General features: G+C 43.4%; 1 protein-coding gene across 2 annotated transcripts; it reads right to left on the bottom strand.

Annotated features, from left to right (window-relative positions):
• Nucleotides 1–792: 792 nt before the first annotated feature.
• LOC100194163 (putative RING zinc finger domain superfamily protein) lies at nucleotides 793–3,827 on the bottom strand. Of its 2 annotated transcripts, none has more exon segments than NM_001139213.1 (3): nucleotides 793–1,089; nucleotides 2,885–2,962; nucleotides 3,054–3,792. In NM_001139213.1, coding segments are annotated over 2 exon segments (663 nt in total). In that variant the 5' UTR covers nucleotides 3,644–3,792; the 3' UTR covers nucleotides 793–1,089; nucleotides 2,885–2,889.
• Between the last annotated feature and the right edge of the window lie 20,201 nt (nucleotides 3,828–24,028).

Here is a 24,028-nt window from a genome sequence, read left to right as displayed (position 1 = left end):
TTGTTACACCAGATATTAATGTGGCAATTTCATGATAATCTTCAACATACACAGGGTAGTGAAATGTAAGGTGCAAGAGCATAGAAATGGCGTCCAACTGCAAAATGTCTATCTTTGTGCTTCATTCTACATGCCTGGAGCCATATCTGCCGAGACCCCTCTTATATACACATGTTAAATGTATATCTGAATATGTATATAAAACAACTGAACCAACCGATTTCATTCCCCCTACGTATAGCTTGGGTACTCTTGGATTGAAGTGGTTTAGAGGGGTTAGAGAGTGTTTAAATCCACAACAGATCAAAATCCCCCTTAATACCTCTTGATCCACTTCAATCCCCCCTCATTCCAAGAATACCAAAACTAGCCTACAGGAGTAACTCCTACCAGGTTCATCGTTGTGAACTTTAGGCTGGAAGTGCATGGGCTCTATGTACCAAAGAAAACAATGTCAACAACTAATACTGGAAGGTTGACAGGATTCAACCAACAACTGAACCAAGGGGGACGATTGTAATGAAGAAATATGATTTCTACTGATTGGTCCTCTAAATTGCAAATTCAACAGCTGATCATAAATGTTGCTCACATGTAGTCATGAAATTGTCTTCTTGATTACTTGTATCACAAGTCAGGGTATTGGATTGATTTGGCGACGCTTCCTGCGTTTTCTGGCCATACTGATGCAAATGTCGTTCTGTTCTGTTCAGCTGACAGAATTGAGAAAACAAAAAAAAGATCACAGACCTATATAATCTCCCATGTCAGTACCAAAGAGACTGTCCTGTTAATGCAATTACCCTGTATATAATGCATCGCAAAACTCCAAGCACTGTCAAACTCAGCTAAATTAAAGAAAGATATTATGTCTGGCATGTTAACTGAAGACAGACAACATACATGAGAGAAGAATGTTCCAAAGTTCTGTAGAGAAGGTTGTCAGACTATCCATGGACCATTGTTCCATGGGACTACAGAAACCATACTGATAGCAACATCAATACCTACTCCATCCTTGAAACCCTCATCACGTGATTCACGTATCAGCTCCCATTGCTTAACGAAGCCACAGGAGAGCTCGAAGCCCTGCAATTGATCAAACGTACTATGCAATGTCAACAGTAACTACAAGATAAAACATAATTTTAATTTTGACAATTTTCTGCATTGAGAGCTTACTGCTTCCACTTAACAATAACCAGTGCTGTACCAAAGATGTTAAGTCCTCTCATTATAATTTATTCCTCGTACTGTAACGTCTCATTAGGGGTTTAATCGCATGGTGTCATGCTGTAAGCACAAATTAAACAACATAGCAACATGATTTCGACAAGCTACTTTTCTAAACTAGATTGGCATACAAGCGTTGATAAGACACATGAAATTAGGCAAAAATGTTTTGTACTAGCCCTGTTGTATTTTTTTCCATTTCCAAAATTTGCAATGTGATAATGAACAAACACCAGTATACATAGCAGCACGAAAGGACTATGCAGGACAAGATTCACAAGTTTGCCGCTTAAAATAAGAAATATCAAGTTCATGGTAAATCTAACAATAAAGTAATCAAAATGATAACTCCCACAATATAACACTTACTACTACAAAAATTGCCCACTAAAAAAAGGTAACAAAATCTACACCAATTAATTTAAACTGTGGAGCACTAAGTCTCAAATGCAGCAAATGATTTGACATCAAGAACTAGCCCATAAAGTGCTAAACAATGGGACCTGAACAATAAGCCTTTGTTGCTCTTCAGTAGTTGTGTACAGGACAGTTTAAGCTAATTAACTCAGAGAACACCAAGTCTACACATAACATTATTTGTCTACAACACAAGTACCTTTTCCAACAAAGGCAAAGATGAAAGCTCACACAAATCAACTAAACAAACTAACACTAATGCTAAGTCCAGTATAAAATCAAATGACAAAAACAGGGTTTACATTGACAAGGAGACAACTGGTACTATCATTATATCAAAGGAAAAAAATAATATTTTGCCATCCTTATGGAAAGAATGGCAGACCGAATCCCTGTCAGTGACTCAGCTGGCCCCGCTGGTCAGTGACTGGGAATTTGGTATATCAAACAGCTAAACATTCCTTTTCCACAGTAAGAGGTATGCAGCAGTGGCAGAACTACAAAGCCACAACTCTAGTTCAGTAAATAGTTCAAAAATTCATACACAAAAAAATGACCTCAGAAATGGTAAAAGTTCACATTACACAACGAATGCACAAAACACCCAAAAATAAGCATTGCCCTGCATGTATTAGGCCATATTTGGATCACACTCTCATAGTGATTCCAGATAGTGAAATAGAATCTGGAGATCCAAAAAAGAGATGTTTGGATCTCATCTCATAGTGATTATTTCCTTTTCACGCGAGAATCTCCAAATTGCAAGCTCCCGGTAGATAGTTGGATTCTAGAATCTCATTTTACAATCAAGTGTTTGGAACTCATTCTCATTTTTAGAGATCCAAACCGGGCAGCTCCTACATGAGTGGGATCTAAAAAAGGGATAAACTAAGGCAAGCCATCCCGGCAAATGAGGAGAGACTCACCAAAACAAGAATTTAGTAATATTTTTATCTAAATAACTTCTCATCGAAGTATTAAACAAGGGCAGCAAAATAAAATAGCACGCATTTTTCAGAAAATTTGATCACACACATAACATGTCACAAGATTTTTGAAGTGCTACATAATTAGTTTCAATCAGAGACATACTAAACAATCAAACACATATAATTAAGGTGAAATTTAAACAAAGCCAGAATGGGGCTCACGGCATGGATCCTCAAGATCAGAGCACAATAGGCAAAAGACATGATTTAAACCAGATAAACTACACTAATTTAGTATCATTCACCTGTTTCATGCTCCAGGACAGCCGTCATGTATCAGCTGCCATTGCTGACCGCATCCATAGCAAAACTCATATCCGCACCTGTGCCATCGATTCATCGAATCAAACAACGACAATGTACTGATGAAATATGAATGGTTGACTGCGGTAAAGAAAAAAAAAACAAATTTACCTGCAGGTTATGTGCAGGCAGCCACTGGACTTCTCAACGTAGAACCTGCAGCGCGGGCAGCGCTTCCAGCTGCCCTCCCGGGCGGCCTTCACGAGCAGCAGGTCCTCCCGCTCGCGCTCCCCCTCACCGAGCCGCGCAATCTCCTCGCAGGTCAAGCCGGCGTGCCACGGCACCGCGCACCGCGCGCAGAACAGCCGCCGGCACCCGTGGCACTCGGACTGGGTCACGCACTCCTCGCCGTCGTCGTCGGCCACCATCATCTCAGAGCAGTCCGGGAACGGGCAGTAGGTGCGGCGCGCTCCGAGGAACAGGGACTCGCAGAGCTTGGCGCACCAGCGCTCGAAGACTTCGGAGGGGAGCGCGCCGCGGCAGAGCTCCGGGTCGAGCGTGGCAGCGCAGGACGCGTCGGGGCACCGCACCACGGCGCCGCCGCCGCCGCACTCTAGCTTGGCGCGGACGTGACCGGACAGGCACGCGCCGCAGAATGCGTGCGTGCAGGCGGCGCCGCCGCGGTGGGCCGCGGAGGGCGCCATGGGCTCCATGCAGATGCTGCAAGGATGGTGTTGCTGCGCCCCGTCGGCTCCCGCCATTCTGCCGTGGGCGGCGCAGGGAAGGGAAGGGAGGGGAGGCGAGAGGTCCCGCGATCCGGTGCGTCGAAACGACGGGAATCTCTCCGGCTCACCGGCTTCCTTTTGCGAGGAAAATGACGAAGAATCTATGCCTGCAACTTCAGTTTGGCTTCTCTGGGGTTCAGTTCAGTTGGGATTTTAAGGGGCCATTTCCGTCTTTTCTGATGTGTGAGACTTCGTGCCTTCGTGGGGAGTGCCGCACTGGGAAGGAGCGAAATGCGCAAAAGGCCGCAGGTCGTGCCGTCGTGGAATTCTACTTTTTCGAAACACCAGGGGTTTGTTAGTTTTGAGGTTAATTCATTATCCATGTGGACACGGTCGAATCGGATTAAGTCCATAATAAATCAAAATATATTTTAATTCTACTTAATCCACTTTAATCTATATGGATTACGAATAAACGAACAAGGGCTAAGACAGTTCCATTGCACCATTCTCCTTTCACTCCTGCCATATAAGCTCTCGAGTCCACTCTTATTTCTTACTCTATATACTGCACAAGGCAAGGACGGACTCCAACAGAAAACTAAGCTGGAGTTCAAGAACCTTCAAGTAGAAGAGTATCTTGAGGAGGAAGACATCAAGCATGAGTTCTCCGCTCCCTACACACCACAGCAAAATAGTGTAGCAGAGAGGAAGAACATGACGTTAATAGACTTGTCGAGGACAATGCTTAGAGAGTACAAGACGCCTGAGCGGTTTTGGTCGGAAGCTGTGAATACAGCTTGCCATGCCATAAACCGGCTCTATTTACATCGCCCCCTCAAGAAGACATCATACGAACTCCTAACTGGTAACAAACCCAATGTTTCTTACTTTCGTGTATTTGAGAGCAAATGCTACATCCTCGTAAAGAAAGGTAGACATTCGAAGTTTGCTCCCAAAGCTGTAGAAGAGTTTTTACTATGTTATGACTCAAATACATAGACGTATAGGGTCTTCAACAAATCATGAGGATTAGTTGAAGTCTCTAGCGACATTGTATTTGATGAGACTAATGGCTCTCCAAGGGAGCAAGTTGATCTTGATGATGTAGATGAGGATGAGGTTCCGATGGCCGCAATGTGAACAATGGCGATAGCTGATGTGCGATCGCAGGAACAACAAGAGCAAGATCAACCTTCTTCCTCTACATTGGTGCATCTCCCAACTCAAGTTGAGGAACAGGTACCTCAAGATGAAGGCTTGAATCAAGGGGGAGCACATGGAGAATAGGATAAGAACTCCTTCAACTCAAGTCCGGGCGATAATTCAAAGAAATCATCCAGTGGATCAAATTCTAGGTGATATCAGCAAGGGAGTAACTACTCGCTCACGTTTAGCTAATTTTTGTGAGCATTACTCGTTCGTTTCTTCTATTGAGCCTTTCAGGATAGAAGAAGCCTTGCAGGATCGGGACTGGGTGTTAGCCATGGAGGAAGAGCTCAACAACTTCAAGAGAAATTAAGTTTGGAGCCTGGTGCCACGTCTGAAACAAAACGTTGTGGGAATCAAGTGGGTATTCCGCAACAAGCAAGACGAACACGGTGTGGTGACAAAGAGCAAGGCTCAACTTGTGGCAAAAGGTTATGCCCAAGTCGCAGGTTTGGACTTTGAGGAGACTTTTTCTCCTGTACCTAGGCTTGAATCAATTCGCATATTATTGGCCTATGCTGCTCATCATTCTTTTAAGTTGTTTCAAATGGACGTGAAGAGCACCTTCCTTAATGGACCAATCAAGGAGGAAGTGTATGTGGAATAACCCCCTGGCTTCGAGGACGATAGGTATCCCGACCACGTCTACAGGCTCTCTAAGGCGCTCTATGGACTTAAGCAAGCCCCAAGAGCATGGTATGAATGCCTTAGAGATTTCCTTATTTCTAATGCTTTCAAGATTGGGAAAGCTGATCCCACTCTCTTTACTAAGACTTGCAATGGTGATCTTTTTGTATGCCAAATATATGTCGATGACATAATATTTGGTTGTACTAATCAAAAGTCTTGTGAGGAGTTTAGCAGGGTGATGATGCAGAAATTCAAGATGTCTATGATGGGCGAGCTGAACTACTTCCTTGGATTCCAAGTGAAGCAACTCAAGGAAGGGACCTTCATCTCTCAAATGAAGTATACTCAAGATTTGCTCAAGAGGTTTGGGATGAAGGATGCAAAGCCCACAAAGACACCGATGGGAACGGACGGGCACTTAGACCTCAACAAAGGAGGTAAGCCCGTTGATCAAAAGGCATACCGGTCTATGATAGATTCTTTGCTTTATCTTTGTGCTAGTAGACCGGATATTATGCTAAGCGTATGCATGTGTGATAGATTTCAATCCAACCCCAAGGAATCTGACCTTGTGGTCGTTAAGCGAATTCTTAGATTTTGGTTTCTATACAATGCTTCGGGATCTGGTATCCAAAGGGGTCTACCTTTGACTTAATAGGATACTCAGATTCCGACTATGCCGGGTGCAAGGTTGATAGGAAGAGCACCTCAGGGACTTGTCAGTTTCTGGGAAGGTCCCTGGTGTCTTGGAGCTCTAAGAAACAAACTTTTGTTGCCTTATCCACCGTTGAGGCCGATTATGTTGTTGCAGGACAGTGTTGCGCACAAATACTTTGAATGAGGCAAACCCTCAGGGACTTTGGCTACAATCTGAGCAAAGTCCCACTCCTATGTGATAATGAGAGTGCAATCCGCTTGGCAGATAATCTTGTTGAACACAGCTGCACTAAGCACATAGACATCCGGCATCACTTTTTGATAGACCACCAGCAAAGGGGAGTTTTACCATATTAGCACTGAGAACCAGCTAGCCGATATCTTCACCAAGCCTTTAGATGAGAAAAGGTTTTGCAGGTTGCGTAGTGAGCTAAATGTCTTAGATTCACGTAACTTAGATTGATCTATAACATACATGTGTTTTATGCCTTTGATCATCTTACTCTAAGCATTAATGTCTTTAATTGCTTATTTTTGGTGCTCAAGTTGTACAAGTCACTCCGGACCTCACAAGTCCTTATGCAAATGATGCACATGTTTAGGGGGAGGATGTGCTACAACTCGACTCCTTTGAGACTAACGTGTTTGTTGAGTACTTTTGATATAGTCTCAAAGTCGCATTGAAAGAGAAAAGATGAACATGGACAACGAAAGGGCTTTCACTGCATTCCGGTATCAATGTATCTTGTCCCAAGTTCTTCCTTGTGTTTTCATTGCCTTCTGATCTTATTTGACATTTTGGTGAGGCAATGGGGTTAAAGGGCCAAATAGTTCTCCTGTTTTTGTGCTTAATGCCAAATGGGGAGAAATTAAGACCAAAGCAACTGGATCGGCCAACCACTTGTGTATTTCAAAAGTTATAGTATTAGAGTCTTTGTGTTTACTCAAAACCCTCTAATTGTGAAAATTGTTCTCTTATGGGGGATAAGTATGATTATGGGAAAAAGGGGGAGTTTTGGCATTTGAGAAAATTTACTCTTGAAAAATCTTTTGATTTGCCAAAACGAGTATTTTTGACATAGAGATAGACAAAAGAATTTGTTTTGTGAAAATAAACCAAGTGGTGGCAAAAGTGATCCAAATATGCCAAATTCTATGATAATCTTATCGGTCTTCAATTTGATATAAAATTGCATATTTAGCTCTTCTAGATATGTTAGTTCAAAATGAGTTGCTTTTTAATGGGTTGGCATAAATCACCAAAAAGGGGGGAGATTGAAAGGAAAATGTGCCCTTGGGCAATTTCTATATTGTATTGGTGATTAGATGCACAACACACTATGTGAGAACTAACATGATGTTGATCAAAGGCATATGAAGCAAATCCAGATGGATCAAGTATGAAGTTAAGATAAGTCCAAAAGGAGCAAAAGAAGTTTAGCTAAAACAACCAGACTTGCACCAGCCTGCGGATGCACCAGACTATCCGGTGCACAGGCTTGCGCGTCGATGAACTCGCTCCTCTCGGGAATTGCTGGGACGCTGCGGCTAAAATTCACTGGACTGTCCGGTGTGCACCGGACTGTCCGGTGAGCCAACATCGCCCGCGCAATCAGCGGGCGACGCGTGGCAAGAGCCAATGGTCACCAAGCCGCACCGGGTTGTCCGGTGTGCCAAGGGGACCGCGGCTGCAACGGTCGGCTTCGCCAAAGAAGGAAGGAAATCAACACTGTTCACTGTCCGGTGCGCCTACGAACATAAGGCAACTTTTGCATACCAAATGGAGCTCCAACGGCTCCTAGCTGCCTTGGGGCTATAAAAGGGCCCCCTAGGCACTTGTTTGATCTGTGAACTCATTGTGTTGTGTTTTTGTAACATCCTAGTTTTTGATCCCAAGGTTAGAAACCCTAAACTCCTAACCCCCCATTATTCCTCTTAAGATCTCATCTCATGGGCATTTCATTCATCATATGCATACACCATGATTGCTAGTAACACTTCACCTATAATATTTCATTTTGGCACCTAGGAAACATAAATAAATATTTGTATAAAGGAGAAAAGGAATTAAGGAAAAAGAAAAGAGAAAACAAAAAGAAAAAGAAAAATTCATCTCCCCCTCTCGGCTGGGTCGATTCCGGTCCACGCGCCCCCCTCTCTCTCTCACGTCCGCGCCCGCCCCGCCCTAGGCCCACCTTCTCCCGCACGCACGCGTCGCGCCCCCTCTCTCTCTCACTGTCGCTCGGCCCCACTCGTCAACTGAAAGTCGCCTAGAGGGGGGGTGAATAGGCAAATCTGAAATTTATAAACTTTAAGCACAACTACAAGCCGGGTTAGTGTTAGAAATATAATCGAGTCCAAAAGAGAGGGCGAAAACAAATCAACCAAAGAAATAGAGCGGATGACACGGTGATTTGTTTTACCGAGGTTCGGTTCTTGCAAACCTACTCCTCGTTGAGGTGGTCACAAAGACCGGGTCTCTTTCAACCCTTTCCCTCTCTCAAATGGTCACCTAGACCGAGTGAGCTTTTCTCCTTAATCAACGGGTCACTTAGACCCCTTACAAGGACCATCACAACTTGGTGTCTCTTGCTTTGATTACAAGTTGCTTGAGAACAAGAATGGAGGAAGAAGAAAAGTCAAGCGACAAGAACTCAAATGAACACAAATATCTCTCTCTCACTAGTCACTAATTGTTTGGACTGATCTTGGACTTGGGAGAGGATTTGATCTTTTGTTTGTGTCTTGGAGTGAAGTCTAGAGCTATTGTATTGAATGCAATGGCTGAAAACTTGGATGCCTTGAAGTGTGGTGGTTGGGGGGTATTTATAGCCCCACCCACCAAAATGGCTGTTGGGGAGGCTGTCTGTCGATGGGCGCATCGGACAGTCCGGTGCGCCAGCCACGTCACCCAACCGTTAGGGTTCGACTGTTGGAGCTCTGACAGTCTGGGCCACCGGACAGTCCGGTGGTGCACTAGACAGTCACTGTTCACTGTCCGGCGTGCCTTCTGGCGCCTGCTCTGACTCTACGCGAATTGGCCGCGCACTGTAGCTCACTGTTCACCTTTTGCAGACGACCGTTGGCGCTGTAGCCGTTGCTCGGCATGGCACACCGGACAGTCCGGTGCAACACCGGACAGTCCGGTGAATTATAGCGGAGTGGCTCTCTAAAAACCCGAAGCTGAGCATTCAGAGTTGATCTCTCTAGTGCACTGGACACTGTCCGGTGCGCCAGACCAGGGCAGCCTTCGGTTTCTTTTGCTCCTTTCTTTTTGAACCCTATCTTGGACTTTTTATTGGTTTTGTATTGAACCTTTGGCACCTGTAGAACTTATAATCTAGAGCAAACTAGTTAGTCCAATTGTTTGTGTTGGGCAATTCAACCACCAAAATTATTTAGGAAAAGGTTTGACCCTATTTCCCTTTCAATCTCCCCCTTTTTGGTGATTGATGCCAACACAAACCAAAGCAAATATATAAGTGCATAATTGAACTAGTTTGCATAAAGTAAGTGCAAATGTTGCTTGGAATTAAACCAATTTATATTTTCATAAGATATGCATGGATTGCTTTCTTCTTATTAACATTTTGGACCACACTTGCACCACTTGTTTTGTTTGTGCAAATTCTTTTGGAAATTCTTTTCCAAAGTCTTGTAAATAGTCAAAGGTATATGAGTAAGATTTTGAGAAGCATTTTCAAGATTTGAAATTTTCTCCCCCTGTTTCAAATGCTTTTCCTTTGACTAAACAAAACTCCCCCTTAATGAAATTCTCCTCTTAGTGTTCAAGAGGGTTTTTACAATTTGAAAGAAGATTAAATATTTTAGATACTAATTTTTGAAAAACTCCTCCTTAAAATATAGATACTAAATGAGATAGAATTTCTTAGAGGAATACCAATTGAAAACATTTAAAAACTTAAACTTTGTTGTGAAATTTTTTGAAATTGGCGTGGTGGTGCGATCCTTTTGCTTTGGGCTAACATTCTCTCCCCCTTTGGCACTAAACACAAAAAACGGAGTCTTTAGAGCCCTTGTTAAATTCTCTCCCCCTTTGGCAAACAATATATGAGTGAAGGATTATACCAAAGTGGAGAGCAATACAGAGTAACGACAAAGGGTAAATGATACCGGTAGAGTGGAGTGGAAGCCTTGTCTTTGCCGAAGACTCCATTTCCCTTTCAATCTATGACTTAGCATGAAATACACTTGAAAAACACATTAGTCATAGCAATGAAAGAGATATTATCGAAGGTATATAAATGAGCTATGTGTGCAAAGTATCAATCAAAATTCTGAGAATCAAGAATGTTTAGCTCATTCCTAAGTTTAGTAAAGATTTTCTCATCTAGTGGTTTGGTAAAGATATTGGCTAGTTGTTCTTTGGTGCTAACATAAGCAATCTCGATATCCCCCCTTTGTTGGTGATTCCTCAAAAAGTGATACCGAATGGTTATGTGCTTAGTGCGGCTGTGCTCAACGGGATTATCCTCCATGCGGATTGCACTCTCATTATCACATAGGAGAGGGACTTTGGTTAATTTGTAGCCATAGTCCCTAAGGGTTTGCCTCATCCAAAGCAATTGCGCACAACAGTGGCCTGCGGCAATGTACTCAACTTCAGCGGTAGAAAGAGCTACTGAATTTTGTTTCTTTGAAGCCCAAGACACCAGGGATCTTCCCAAGAACTGACAAGTCCCTGATGTGCTCTTTCTATCAATTTTACACCCTGCCCAATCAACATCTGAATAACCTATTAAATCAAATGTGGATCCCTTGGGGTACCAAAGACCAAACTTAGGTGTATGAACTAAATATCTCAAGATTCTTTTCACGGACCTAAGGTGAACTTCCTTAGGATCGGCTTGGAATCTTGCACACATGCATACGGAAAGCATAATATCCAGTCGAGATGCACATAAATAGAGTAAAGACCCTATCATCGACCGATATACCTTTTGATCTACGGATTTACCTCCCGTGTCGAGGTCGAGATGCCTATTAGTTCCCATGGGTGTCTTGATGGGCTTGACATCCTTCATTCCAAACTTGGTGAGTATGTCTTGAATGTACTTCGTTTGGCTGATGAAGGTGCCCTCTTGGAGTTCTTCACTTGAAATCCTAGGAAATACTTCAACTCCCCCATCATAGACATCTCGAATTTTTGAATCATGATCCTACTAAACTCTTCACATGTAGATTTATTAGTAGACCCAAATATGATATCATCAACATAAATTTGGCATACAAACAAATCATTTGCAATAGTTTTAGTAAAGAGAGTAGGATCGGCTTTACCGACTTTGAAGCCATTAGTGATAAGGAAATCTCTTAGGCATTCATACCATGCTCTTAGGGCTTGCTTAAGCCCATAAAGCGCCTTAGAGAGTTTATACACATGGTTAGGGTACTCACTATCTTCAAAGCCGGGAGGTTGCTCAACATAGACCTCTTCCTTGATTGGTCCATTGAAGAAGGCACTCTTCACATCCATTTGATAAAGCTTGAAGCCATGGTAAGTAGCATAGGCAAGTAATATACGAATTCACTCAAGCCTAGCTACGGGTGCATAGGTTTCACCGAAATCCAAACCTTCAACTTGTGAATATCCCTTGGCCACAAGTCGGGCTTTGTTCCTTGTCACCACACCATGCTCATCTTGTTTGTTGCGGAAAACCCACTTGGTTCCTACAACATTTTGATTAGGACGTGGAACTAAATGCCATACCTCATTCCTCGTGAAGTTGTTGAGTTCCTCTTGCATTGCCAACACCCAATCTGAGTCTCTTAGTGCATCCTCTACCCTGAATGGCTCAATAGAGGAAACAAAAGAGTAATGTTCAAAAAAATGAGCGACACAAGATCGAGTGGTTACCCCCTTATGAATGTCACCGAGAATGGAGTTCACGGGGTGATCTCGTTGTATCGCTTGGTGGACTCTTGGGTGAGGCGGTCTTGGACCCTGATCATCTTCCTTGTCTTGATCATTAGCATCTCCCCCTTGATCATTGTCCTCCTCTTGAGGTGGTTCCTCTTGATCTTCATTTTCATCATCTTGAGCTTGATCCTCATCTTGAGTTGGTGGAGATGCTTGCATGGAAGAAGATGGTTGATCTTGTGATTGTGGAGGCTCTTCGGATTTGAGAGCACCTAGAGGGGGGGGGGGGGTGAATAGGTGATCCTGTAAAATTCAAACACTAGTAGCCACAAAACTTAGTTATGAGTGTTAGTATGACAAAATAACTTGAAGCGAGTTCTTGTGAACAAACAATCACAGAGAGATCCACACAAGACACGTGATTTTTATCCCGTGGTTCGGCCAAGTAACACTTGCCTACTTCCACGTTGTGGCGTCCCAATGGACGAGGGTTGCACTCAACCCCTTTCAAGTGATCCGATGACCAACTTGAATACCAAGGTTTTTCCTTTAGATGATTATTCCCGTTTGTGAGGAATCTCCACAAGATTGGAGTCTCTCGCCCTTACAACAAAGATCACAATGAAAGCATGGAGTAAGGTTGGGATGAGCAACACACACAAGACACAAATCATAGCACACCCACGCACACAAGAGAAGACTTGAGCTCAAATGACAACACAGGGAGTCCTTGACTCGAATAGAGCTCAAATCTCTAACACAATGAAACGAATGCACGGGAACAGAGTCTGAATGCCTTAGGATGCTTAGTGAATGCTTGGGTAACTTCTCCATGCGCCTAGGGGTCCCTTTTATAGCCCCAAGACAGCTAGGAGCCGTTGAAGACAATCAAGGAAGGCCAAACTTGCCTTCTGTCGGGTGATGCACCGGACAATCCGGTGCACCATCAGACAGTTACTGTAGCTGTCCGGTGCGCAATCTCCTTCCTTTTCAGGCGCATCTGACCATTGGTCCTTGGGAGCAGTTGGCGCACCGGACAGTCCGGTGCCCCCTGCCGACCGTTGCTGCGGGCCACGCGTCGCTCGCGGATTGCGCGACCGACCGTTGCGCTGGCGACCGTTGGCTCACCGGACAGTCCGGTGCACCACCGAACAGGCCGGTGAATTATAGCCGTACGCCGCTGATCTTTTCCCGAGAGCGGCCTTTTCACCGGAGACCAGCCTGGCGCACCGGACAGTCCGGTGTGCCAGACTGAGCTGAGTGTTGGCTGCACCGAGCCAAGTCTTTTTGGTTTCTTTTCTCCTTGTTTCTAGCACTTAAACAAAATATGTTAGTACTCAAAACAATGTACTAAGTCTAGAAACGTACCTTGTTACATGATTTGCACTTCTTGCTTGTTTGGCACATAGCTGCTCACTTACTATGTGTTGGACACTTAATCACCAAAACATTATAGAAATGGCCCAAGGGCACATTTCCCTTTCAATCTCCCCCTTTTTGGTGATTTATGCCAACACATCAAAAAGCAACCAAAATAAGTGCAACATCAATGTAAATGAGGACCAAATTGATTTTGACTCTAATTTGGCATATTTGGATCATTCTTTGCCACCACTTGGTTTGTTTTTGCAAATCAAATTCCACTTGTTTGGGCACAAAGAGAATATTCCAAGCGTGAAATTGATCAGGTGCCAAAAACTCCCCTTTTTTCATATTAAAAAATTCTCCCCCACAAGAGACCAAATTTTGCAATAAGAGTATTTTGGACAAATCAAAAGTTCTAACTCTATTGTTTTCAAAATTCACAAGTGGTTGGCTGATCCATTTGCTTTGGCCTTAGTTTCTCCCCCTTTGGCATTAAACACCAAAACGGGATCATTTTTGGCCCTTTAACCCCATTGCCTCACCAAAAATGTCAATGAAGAGCAAAATGGCAATGAGAGCATAAGTATGAACTGGGAGGTGAGTACACTAATACCTAGGGATGAAAGTGGTAATCCGAACTGTTAGAACAAATTTAATATTTTAAAATAGATATGTATAAAATTTGATGTTGATCTTTTCTTATGTTATCAAGCACATTAGTACAAATATGAATAAAATATTACATACATTGTTTTATGTATTATTTTCTCCCTACAACATAAAAAGTTGAAAAAATTACCGAATTTATTTCCGAATCCATACCAAAGTTTATATCTATTATTTAAGAAAATATAGGATGAATTTGAGGTTTATCTTTTATGAATCTTAACAAGATGGATGTTAAAAACAAGAATACAAATTTGTATTGTATATTCTATATCTTACTCACAATTAAAGTAAAAAGTGATTACCGAAAAAATACCGTTTCCGACCGTTTTCATCCCTACTAATATCGGAGTGCAGTGAAAGTCTTTGCATGGTCCAAGTTCACCTTTTCCTTTCAATACACCTTTGAGACTACATCAAGTATACTCAAACACAAAGGTTAGTCTCAAAGGGTCAAGTTGTAGCTCATCTCCCCCTAAATATGTGCATCATTCACACATGGACTTGTGAGGTCCGAGGATCCCTTGCACAACTTGAGCACCATAAATAAGCAACAAATTACATAAATGCATGAAGTAACATGATCAAAGGCATAGAACACATGTATGCTATAGATCAATCCAAGTTACACGAATCTAATACATTTAGCTCACTACGCAACCTGCAAAAGGTTTTCTCATCTAACGACTTGGTAAAGATATCAGCTAGCTGGTTCTTGGTGCTAATGTGGTACACCTCGATATCTCCCTTTTGCTGGTGGTCTCTCAGAAAGTGATGCCGGATGTCTATGTGCTTAGTGCGGCTATGTTCAACAGGATTATCCGCCATGCGGATTGCACTCTCATTGTCACATAGGAGTGGGACTTTGCTCAGATTGTAGCCAAAGTCCCGGAGGGTTTGCCTCATCCAAAGTAGTTGCGCGCAACACTGTCCTGCGGCAACATACTCGGCCTCAGCGGTGGATAGGGCAACGGAGGTTTGTTTCTTTGAACTCCAAGACACCAGGGACCTTCCTAGGAATTGGCACGTCCTGATGTACTCTTCCTATCAACCTTACATCTAGCATAATCGGAGTCTGAATATCCAATCAAGTCAAAGGTAGACCCCTTTGGATACCAGATCCCGAAGCAAGGCATAGAAACTAAATATCTAAGAATTCGCTTAACGACCACAAGGTGACATTCCTTGGGGTCGGATTGAAATCTAGCACACATGCATACACTAAGCATAATGTCCGGTCTACTAGCACATAAATAAAGCAAGGAACCTATCATAGACCAGTATGCCTTTTGATCAACGGACTTACCTCCTTTGTTGAGGTCGACATGCCCGTCGGTTCCCATCGGTGTCTTCACGGGCTTGGCGTCCTTCATCCCAAACGGCTTGAGAAGATCTTGTGTGTACTTCGTTTGGGAGAGGAAGGTGCCGTCCTTGAGTTGCTTCACTTGGAACCCAAGGAAGTAGGTCAACTCGCCCATCATCGACATCTCGAACTTTTGTGTCATCACCCTGCTAAACTCCTCACAAGACTTTTGATTAGTAGAACCAAATTTTATGTCATCGACATAAATTTGGCACACAAAAAGGTCACCATCACAAGTCTTAGTGAAAAGAGTGGGATCGGCTTTCCCAACCTTGAAAGCATTAGCAATTAAGAAATCTCTAAGGCATTCATACCATGCTCTTGGGGCTTGCTTAAGTCCATAGAGCGCCTTAGAGAGCTTGAACACATGGTCGGGGTACCTGTCATCCTCAAAGCCAGGGGGTTGTTCCACATACACCTCCTCCTTGATTGGCCCGTTGAGGAAAGCGCTCTTCACATCCATTTGAAACAACCTGAAAGAGTGGTGAGCGGCATAGGCTAATAATATTCGAATAGACTCTAGCCTAGCCACAGGAGCAAAAGTCTCCTCAAAATCCAAACCTGCGACTTGGGCATAACCTTTTGCCACAAGTCAAGCCTTGTTTCTTGTCACCACCCCATGCTCGTCTTGCTTGTTGCGGAACACCCACTTGGTTCCCACAACATTTTGCTTGGGACATGGCACCAGGCTCCAAACTTCATTCCTCTTGAAGTTGTTGAGCTCTTCCTGCATGGCCAACACCCAGTTCGGATCCTGCAAGGCCTCTTCTACCCTGAAGGGCTCAATAGAAGAGACAAACGAGTAATGCTCACAAAAATTAGCTAAACGTGAGCGAGTTGTTACTCCCTTGCTTATGTCACTCAGAATCTGATCGACGGGGTGATTTCTTTGGATCGTCACTTGGACTTGAGTAGGAGGGATGTGGTGCTTCTTCCTCCATCACTTGTTCTTCCTGTGCTCCCCCTTGATCATGCGCCTCTTCTTGAGGAACCTGTCCATCATATTGAGTTGGGGGATGCACCATTGTAGAGGAAGATGGTTGATCTTGCTCTTGTTGTTCCTGTGGTCACACATCACCTATCGCCATCGTGCGCATTGTGGCTATCGGAACATCATCTTCATCTATGTCATCAAGATCAACTTGCTCTCTTGGAGAGCCATTAGTCTCATCAAATACAACGTCGCTAGAGACTTCAACCAAACCCGATGATTTGTTGAAGACTCTATACGCCTTTGTATTTGAGTCATACCCTAGTAAAAACCCTTCTACAGCTTTGGGAGCAAATTTAGAATGCCTACCTTTCTTCACCAAAATGTAGCATTTGCTCCCAAATACATGAAAGTAAGAAATATTGGGTTTGTTACCGGTAAGGAGTTTGTAGGAGGTCTTCTTGAGGAGGCGATGCAGATATAGCCGGTTTATGGCGTGGCAGGCTGTGTTTACAGCTTCCGACCAAAACCGCTCGGGCGTCTTGAACTCTCCAAGCATCGTCCTCGCCATGTCGATAAGCGTCCTGTTCTTCCTCTCTACTATACCGTTTTGCTGTGGTGTGTAGGGAGCAGAGAACTCGTGCTTGACGCCTTCCTCCTCAAGATATTCCTCAACTTGCAAATTCTTGAACTCGGACCCGTTGTCGCTTCTTATCTTTTTCACCTTGAGCTCAAATTCGTTTTGAGCCCTCCTTAGAAAGCACTTTAGGGTCCCTTGGGTTTCTGATTTATCCTGCAAAAAGAATACCCAAGTGAAGCGGGAAAAATCATCAACAATTACAAGACCATACTTACTTCCCCTGATGCTAAGGTAGGCAACGGGTCTGAAGAGGTCCATGTGAAGAAGCTCCAGTGGTCTTGATGTTGTCATCACGTTCTTGCTGTGATGAGTGCTTCCCACCTGTTTTCCTGCCTGACAAGCTGCACAAGGTCTATCTTTCTCAAAGCAAACATTGGTTAGTCCTAACACATGTTCTCCCTTTAGAAGTTTATGAAGGTTCTTCATCCCAACATGTGCTAGACGGCGATGCCACAGCCAGCCCATACTAGTCTTAGCTATTAAGCATGCATCTAGATCGGCCTCCTCTTTCGAAAAATCAACTAAGTAGAGTTTGCCGTCTAATACACCCTTAAAAGCTAATGAACCATCACTCCTTCTAAAGACAGACACATCTATATTGGTAAATAGACAATTATAACCCATGTTACATAATTGACTCACAGACAATAAGTTGTACCTGAGCGATTCAACTAAGAACACATTGGAGATAGAATGCTTGGATGTAATGGCTATCTTCCCCAATCCTTTCACCTTGCCTTGGTTCCCATCTCCAAAGATGATCGAATCCTGGGAATCCTTGTTCTTGACGTAGGAGGTGAACATTTTCTTCTCCCCCGTCATGTGGTTTGTGCATCCGCTATTGATAATCCAGCTTGAGCCCCTGGATGCATAAACCCTGCAAGGCAATTTACACTTGGGTTTTAGGTACCCAACTCTTGTTGGGTCCTACAAGGTTAGTCACAATAGCCTTTGGAACCCTAATACAAGTCTTGTCTCCCTTGCATTTGGATCCCAACTTTCTAGCAACTACTTTTTCATTCTTACATAAAAGCGCAAATGAAGTATTGCAAGCATGGTAAATGGTAGAAGATTCATTGCACATTCTCCTAGGCACATGAGGCACAACATTACTTCTCCTAGGCCTACTTCTACCATGCACAAAAGTAGAGCTAGAGGCAAACATAGCATGTGAGTTAAAAGCATCATGATCATAACTCCTATTATAATGAGTGTTCCTAGAAAATTTTCTATCATAAATGTAGGCATGACACTTTTGAGAACTACTAGCCATAGGAGCCTTCCCTTTATCCTTGTTGAGAACGGGAGCCTTTTGGCTTGTTAAGTTCTTGGTTTCCTTTCGAAAACCAAGTCCATCCTTAATAGAGGGGTGTCTACCAATAGTGTAGGCATCCCTAGCAAATTTTAATTTATCAAAATCAATTTTGCAAGTCTTAAGTTGAGCACTAAGACTTGCCACCTCATCATTTAGTTTAGCAAAAGAAATAAGGTGTTCATCACAAGAGTTAACATCAAAGTCCTTGCATCTATTGCAAATAACAACATTGTAACACCCCTGGTGTTACTGTTACTAAAACTTGAGCATAACATCATAAGCATTGGCATTGCATATGTTTGACACACCTAGAGTGCATTCACTAGGCAAAAATTTCAAACAAGTTGTATTGATATGGCATTTTGCAAATAAGACCCTAGTGTAGGGTGCTTAACCTTAAATAGGGTTCTGAAGGGTAAACAAGAGCCAAATAGAGAAAACCCTAAAGTTAAGTGAAATAGCCATAAAATATTCTTAAGAATGGACCTACATTACATTCACACCCCTGAGATATCAAAAATCCTAATTGGAACCCTGGAAAACCCTAAACCTAAACCCTAGGGGGCTAAGTGCAAAATTAGTGCACTTTTGGACTAAAGTGCAAAAACCATGATGTTAAAGTATCTTAAGTCATATGGTTCCCAATCATGAGGGTTTGCAATCCAAAACTTGAGATTTGGACTTAATTGCAAAAGAGCCACACTTAAACTCTTTTGATTAAATCTGAATTTCAGTGTAATGAACTCATCTTTGGGGCCATGTAACTTCCAAATAAAAAGGATTTTGCCCTAGGTCACCACATCAATTTTGTAAAGCTATAATAAGGGAACAACTTTGTTATAGGTACTAAGCCATGGTTACATAAAGAAATTGGAGATAATTAAACCCAAAGTCGGGCTGTCAGGCTGTCTGAAGACTGAACTTAGTCTGACAGTGTAATGAGGCAATCCTTGAACCCAGATTTAAACATGATCCTATGCAAGTTTGGGCATGATCCCCATAACAAAATTGTAGCTGGAACATGGGACTATAATTTTGATACAGAGAGTTGAACCGGTTGATGTATGAAATCTGGAAGAAACCGAGCTTCAAGTTGCTCTGTCAGACCCACTGAATAGGCGCGCCGATGGTACAGTAACTGGATAGAGCTGCCAGGTGAGAGATCTCGCCGCCGAAGATCCCTTCGCCGCGATTCGTGCCATCGCCGTCTCGATTCGTGCTCTGGGTAAGTGGATAACGCTCGGAGTACGTCGTCGTGGATAAGCTACGGCCAGTAAAATATTCCGGCCACCGTACAGAGCTCGCCGCGGTGGATTCTGATAAGCATGCCAGTGACCGCCGCCTCTCGGCCTTGTGCCGCATGTCTATACCTTTCCACCGCATCGCCGTGACCTGCTCTCGCTCTCCGTTTATCACCGGAGTAACTGCCACGGCGTGGGACACGAATTCGTTGCGCCAGTACTCTTCCTCCCCTCCGGCCGCCAACACTGCTCGGCCAAATTGAGCACCACCGCTTAAGCCCTCTATAAATTGAAGGCCGGGTCAGCTGCGCTATGTTATCGCGAAGCCGAAGCACCCGTTCTCACCCTCAATTAACCACCGTAGCCGGAGAATTCCCTTCTTCCCCCAATTCGGTCGACTGCGCCGCCGTGAATCGCCTACTCGCGGCTAGCTGATTCCAGGTCCGTCCTTGCCCTTGTTGTTCGTGTTTTAGCACCCACATGTGCTTGTGATCGTCACCTGCCCAGCCCTTGGAGCTTGACTTCACCTAATCAACCGGAACACCTCGATATGAGTTCAGTATCCGCGGTCACCGTGGTTATGGCCCGAATTAGTCCAATTAGAGCATGTTCTAGGGTCACCTTGGGTCTGTTATGCCTCCCTTGTAGCTAGACTAGGCGACCACCGCCGGTCATGGCCAGTCCGTGCGGCGTCGGTGATGAACGGCGAACGCACCGTGGTCAGGGACCTAGTTGGAGAAGAAACAGAGTTCTGTGGACCTCTGTGTGTGATGTCAGCGAGACAATAAATAGTGGCCAGGGTTCTTAGCGTATTAGTTAGGTCATCAGTGGCCTCTGTGAAATATTGCCAGCACGGGCGCGCGCGCACATGAGCGCATCCCCGTTTCCTGTTCGGTTTGGACCGACTGGGCTGAATGAGGTCCAGCACTGTTCACAATTTTTCTTTTTCCTTTTCTAACAGAGCTAAAGAAATTGTAGAAAATTGTAGAAAAATCCTAAAAATGTAAGACCAAATTTTCTAGATTCCTAGTTTTCCATAGAATTTAATAAAAATAGTTTTAGGATTTTTAGGTCAAATAACGAATTTTGGAGCATTTAAAATAGCCTAAAACCTTGTTCCTAGAATTTTAGAAAATAAATAATAATCCCAAAAATCCCCAAACTTTTTAGATGACCTTTATACATCATTTAGAAGCCTTGGTAGAATTTGGTTTGATTTGGACCTTGTTTGATACTTAGAACCCAAAACCCTACCCCCTGCCCTTTGAATTCCTTTACTAACTCCGGAAAACCCTAGTTTCCAGAAAACCGTGAAGGAAAGTTGTATTCAAGACCTTAGAAATAAACTTCTACTATTCTTTCACTTTCATGAGCATTACATGGCATTCATTCTTATATATATGGTTATATTTAGAAAACGAGGAAGAAGTTGAAGTAGAAGAAGAGAAGACTTCACCGCCACCACCTGTGGAACATCAGGCAGGAAATTGTTTTTACTTTGACATCTGTGGATCTAAGCCTGACTCACCTATAAACGAAGGCAAGCCCCGGTGCATTTGCCACCTCCTTGTGTTTTAAAAATCTTTTTCACTTGCTTGATGCATTAGGTGATAGGAGTTGATTGCTAAAACAATTCCTGCATTACCTTCCTTGGATTTGATTACCTTCCTTGAAATCCCTGTTTTACAAAAGATTTTTGATGCTTAGCCTTGCTTTAGAAAAACAAAATGTTTTGTTTTTACAAAAGATGATGTGGCAAAAGTGGGTGGGATGTTTTTGAAAATAAAACTTGATGATGAATCCATCAAGGCCTTGATGGGTTCAACATCGGAAAAGATGTACCTCTGCCAGGTACCAAACTTTGGGTTGAAATGATTAAGCTGAGACCGGGCGGGTGACTTGCACGAGAAGAGAGTCTTGTTGTAGTGTCTCCGTCTGAGTCGATTAAGAACCGTCTCGATGTAGGCTTGATGACCGAGGACCCTTTAACTGGTCACATGCCTCGTCATGGGTAAGCTTTGCCTCGGGCAGACTAAGGCCAGAATAAGATAACACGCAATGGGAGTGGAGCGATGGCGAGAGTAGCGTGTACCCTCCGTGGCAAGAGGCTGGACGGTGGTGTATTTGTGCTCTCGGTTGATGTGAACCTGATCTGGTCTTAAGAACCCCGATGGCGGGTTGACATATGCAAGGGTTAAGTGCTACATATGTCGTGTGATCGGAGATCCTCAGCTGAGTATAATCAATTTGGATCGCTGTACCTTCGCGGTTATGAAGACTTGGTCACTGACCTATACGTAGAACTCCAATAAAGATGAAGGGATTGTTAAGAAATTGGCTAGTGCAGGTCAAGTGATTGAACTAGGGTAGAAAGAACTCTAGTTATAGGTAATTTTACTTAACTTGACAAATAAAACTGGATTTTTAAGGATCCACTTTTAGTAAGCATTTCTGCAAAACAGAGTCTTTGATTATTGAGAAACCTTACCTTGACTCCCTTATAACCAGCATACCCTAGAGAGTCTTTTCTTTAGTCGGGTAAGACTTGCTGAGTAATTCCATACTCAGGGTTTTATTCCCCGTTGTTTTTAGGTGAGGAAGCAACCAACTTTTGTTGCTTCTGTTCTAAGGTGGTACCGAAGGAAGAACCCCAGGAGTAAAGCTGTGGGAGGAAAGGATCCTCCATAAGAACTTTTTGTTTGATACTTATCGGGAGGAGTTTTTGCCTCCCTTGGTGTGTAATAATAATACTATGCACTCGTAGGTTATATCCTGGTCTGTAATATATAACTTGGTCTTACTTTTAAAATAAAGGTAAGTTCATGTAATTGCTTCCGCATTCGCGTAACTCCGATGCTTGTAATGTCTGCGTGACGGGTGAAACGCTCTTGGGAAAGGTAAGAAAAGCAGATACCGAACTTGTCAAGTGATTCAGGGGCACCTACAGGGTTGTCTGAGGTCCGTTGGACAAGGACAACTGTAGGTGGGCCTAATGACTTGGGAGGTTCCGTCACAAACATGCTCTACACATGAACTAGATTTATTAGCTTCCTCTAGCTTAGCATTTAAATCATCATTCAAAATCTTTAAACTAGAGATAGATTCATGGCAAGCAGATAACTCAGAAGATAGCATTTCATTTCTTTTAGTTTCTAAAGCAAGAGATTTTTGTACACTAACAAATTTGTCATGTTCTTCATATAAAATGTCCTCTTGCTTCTCTAGCAATTTATCTTTTTCATTTAGAGCATCAATTAATTCATTGATTTTCTCTACTTTGGCTCTATCTAAACCTTTAAATAAGCTAGAGTAATATACTTCATCATCGGAAGAATCATCATCGCTAGAAGTAGTGTACTCAGGGGTATCTCAAACGTGTACCTTCTTTTCCTTGGCCATGAGGCAGGTGTGGCGTTCGTTGGGGAAGAGCGAAGACTTGTTGAAGGCCGAGGCTGCCAGTCCTTCATCGTCGGAGTCGGATGAAGAGCAGTCCGAATCCCATTCTTTTCCAAGGTGTGCCTCGCCCTTCGCCTTCTTGTAAACCTTCTTCTTCTCCCTCTTCCCATACTTTTCTTGTTCCTGGTCATCCACGTACCGTGCCTCCTTCACCATCATGCGCCCGCTCACGAATTTTCCGAGTATCTCCTCGGGCGTCATCTTGGTGTACCTGGGGTTTTCACGAATGAGGTTGACAAGATGGGGGTCAATTACAGTAAATGACCTTAGCATGAGTCGGATGACATCATGATCCGTTCATCTTGTGCTTCCGTAGCTTCGTATTTTGTTGACCAGGGTCTTGAGCCTGTTGTAGGTTTGTGTTGGCTCCTCTCCCCTGATCATCGCAAATCTCGCCAGCTCGCCTTCCACCAACTCCATTTTGGTGATCATGGTGGCGTCGTTTCCCTCATGAGATATCTTGAGGGTGTCCCAGATTTGCTTGGCGTTGCCAAGCCGCTCACCTTATTGTATTCATCCCTGCACAAAGATGCTAGCAAAACAGTGGTAGCTTGTGCATTCTTATGAATTTGTTCATTTATCATCACAAGGTTATCTGTACTATCGAAATGCATTCCATTTTCCACAATTTTCCAAATGCTAGGATGGAGAGAAAATAGATGACTACGCATTTTATGACTCCAAAATGAGTAATCCTCTCCATCAAAGTGTGGGGGTTTTCCAAGAGGAATAGAAAGTAAATGGGCATTTGAATTGTACGGAATACGAGAATAATCAAATGAATAGTTTTGATTAACCGTTTTCTTCTTTGAAGAGGAGTCATCGTCGTCGTGTGGTGAAGAAGACGAGGCATCACTGTCGTAGTAGATGATCTTCTTGATGCGCCTCTTCTTCTTCCCGTCTCTTTTCTTGTGACTTGAGCCTGAGTCGGTTGGCTTGTCGTCTCTAGGCTCATTGAGGAAGGACTCCTTTTCCTTGTCGTTGACCACCAACCCCTTTCCCTTAGGATCCATCTCTTTGGGCGATTAGTCCCTTAGATGCAGAGTACGACTTTGATACCAATTGAG

This window comes from Zea mays, chromosome 4, assembly GCF_902167145.1.
Source record: "Zea mays cultivar B73 chromosome 4, Zm-B73-REFERENCE-NAM-5.0, whole genome shotgun sequence".
NCBI lineage: Eukaryota > Viridiplantae > Streptophyta > Magnoliopsida > Poales > Poaceae > Zea > Zea mays.
Note: the sequence above shows the minus strand (reverse complement) of the source record. Positions and strands in the feature narration are given on the sequence as shown.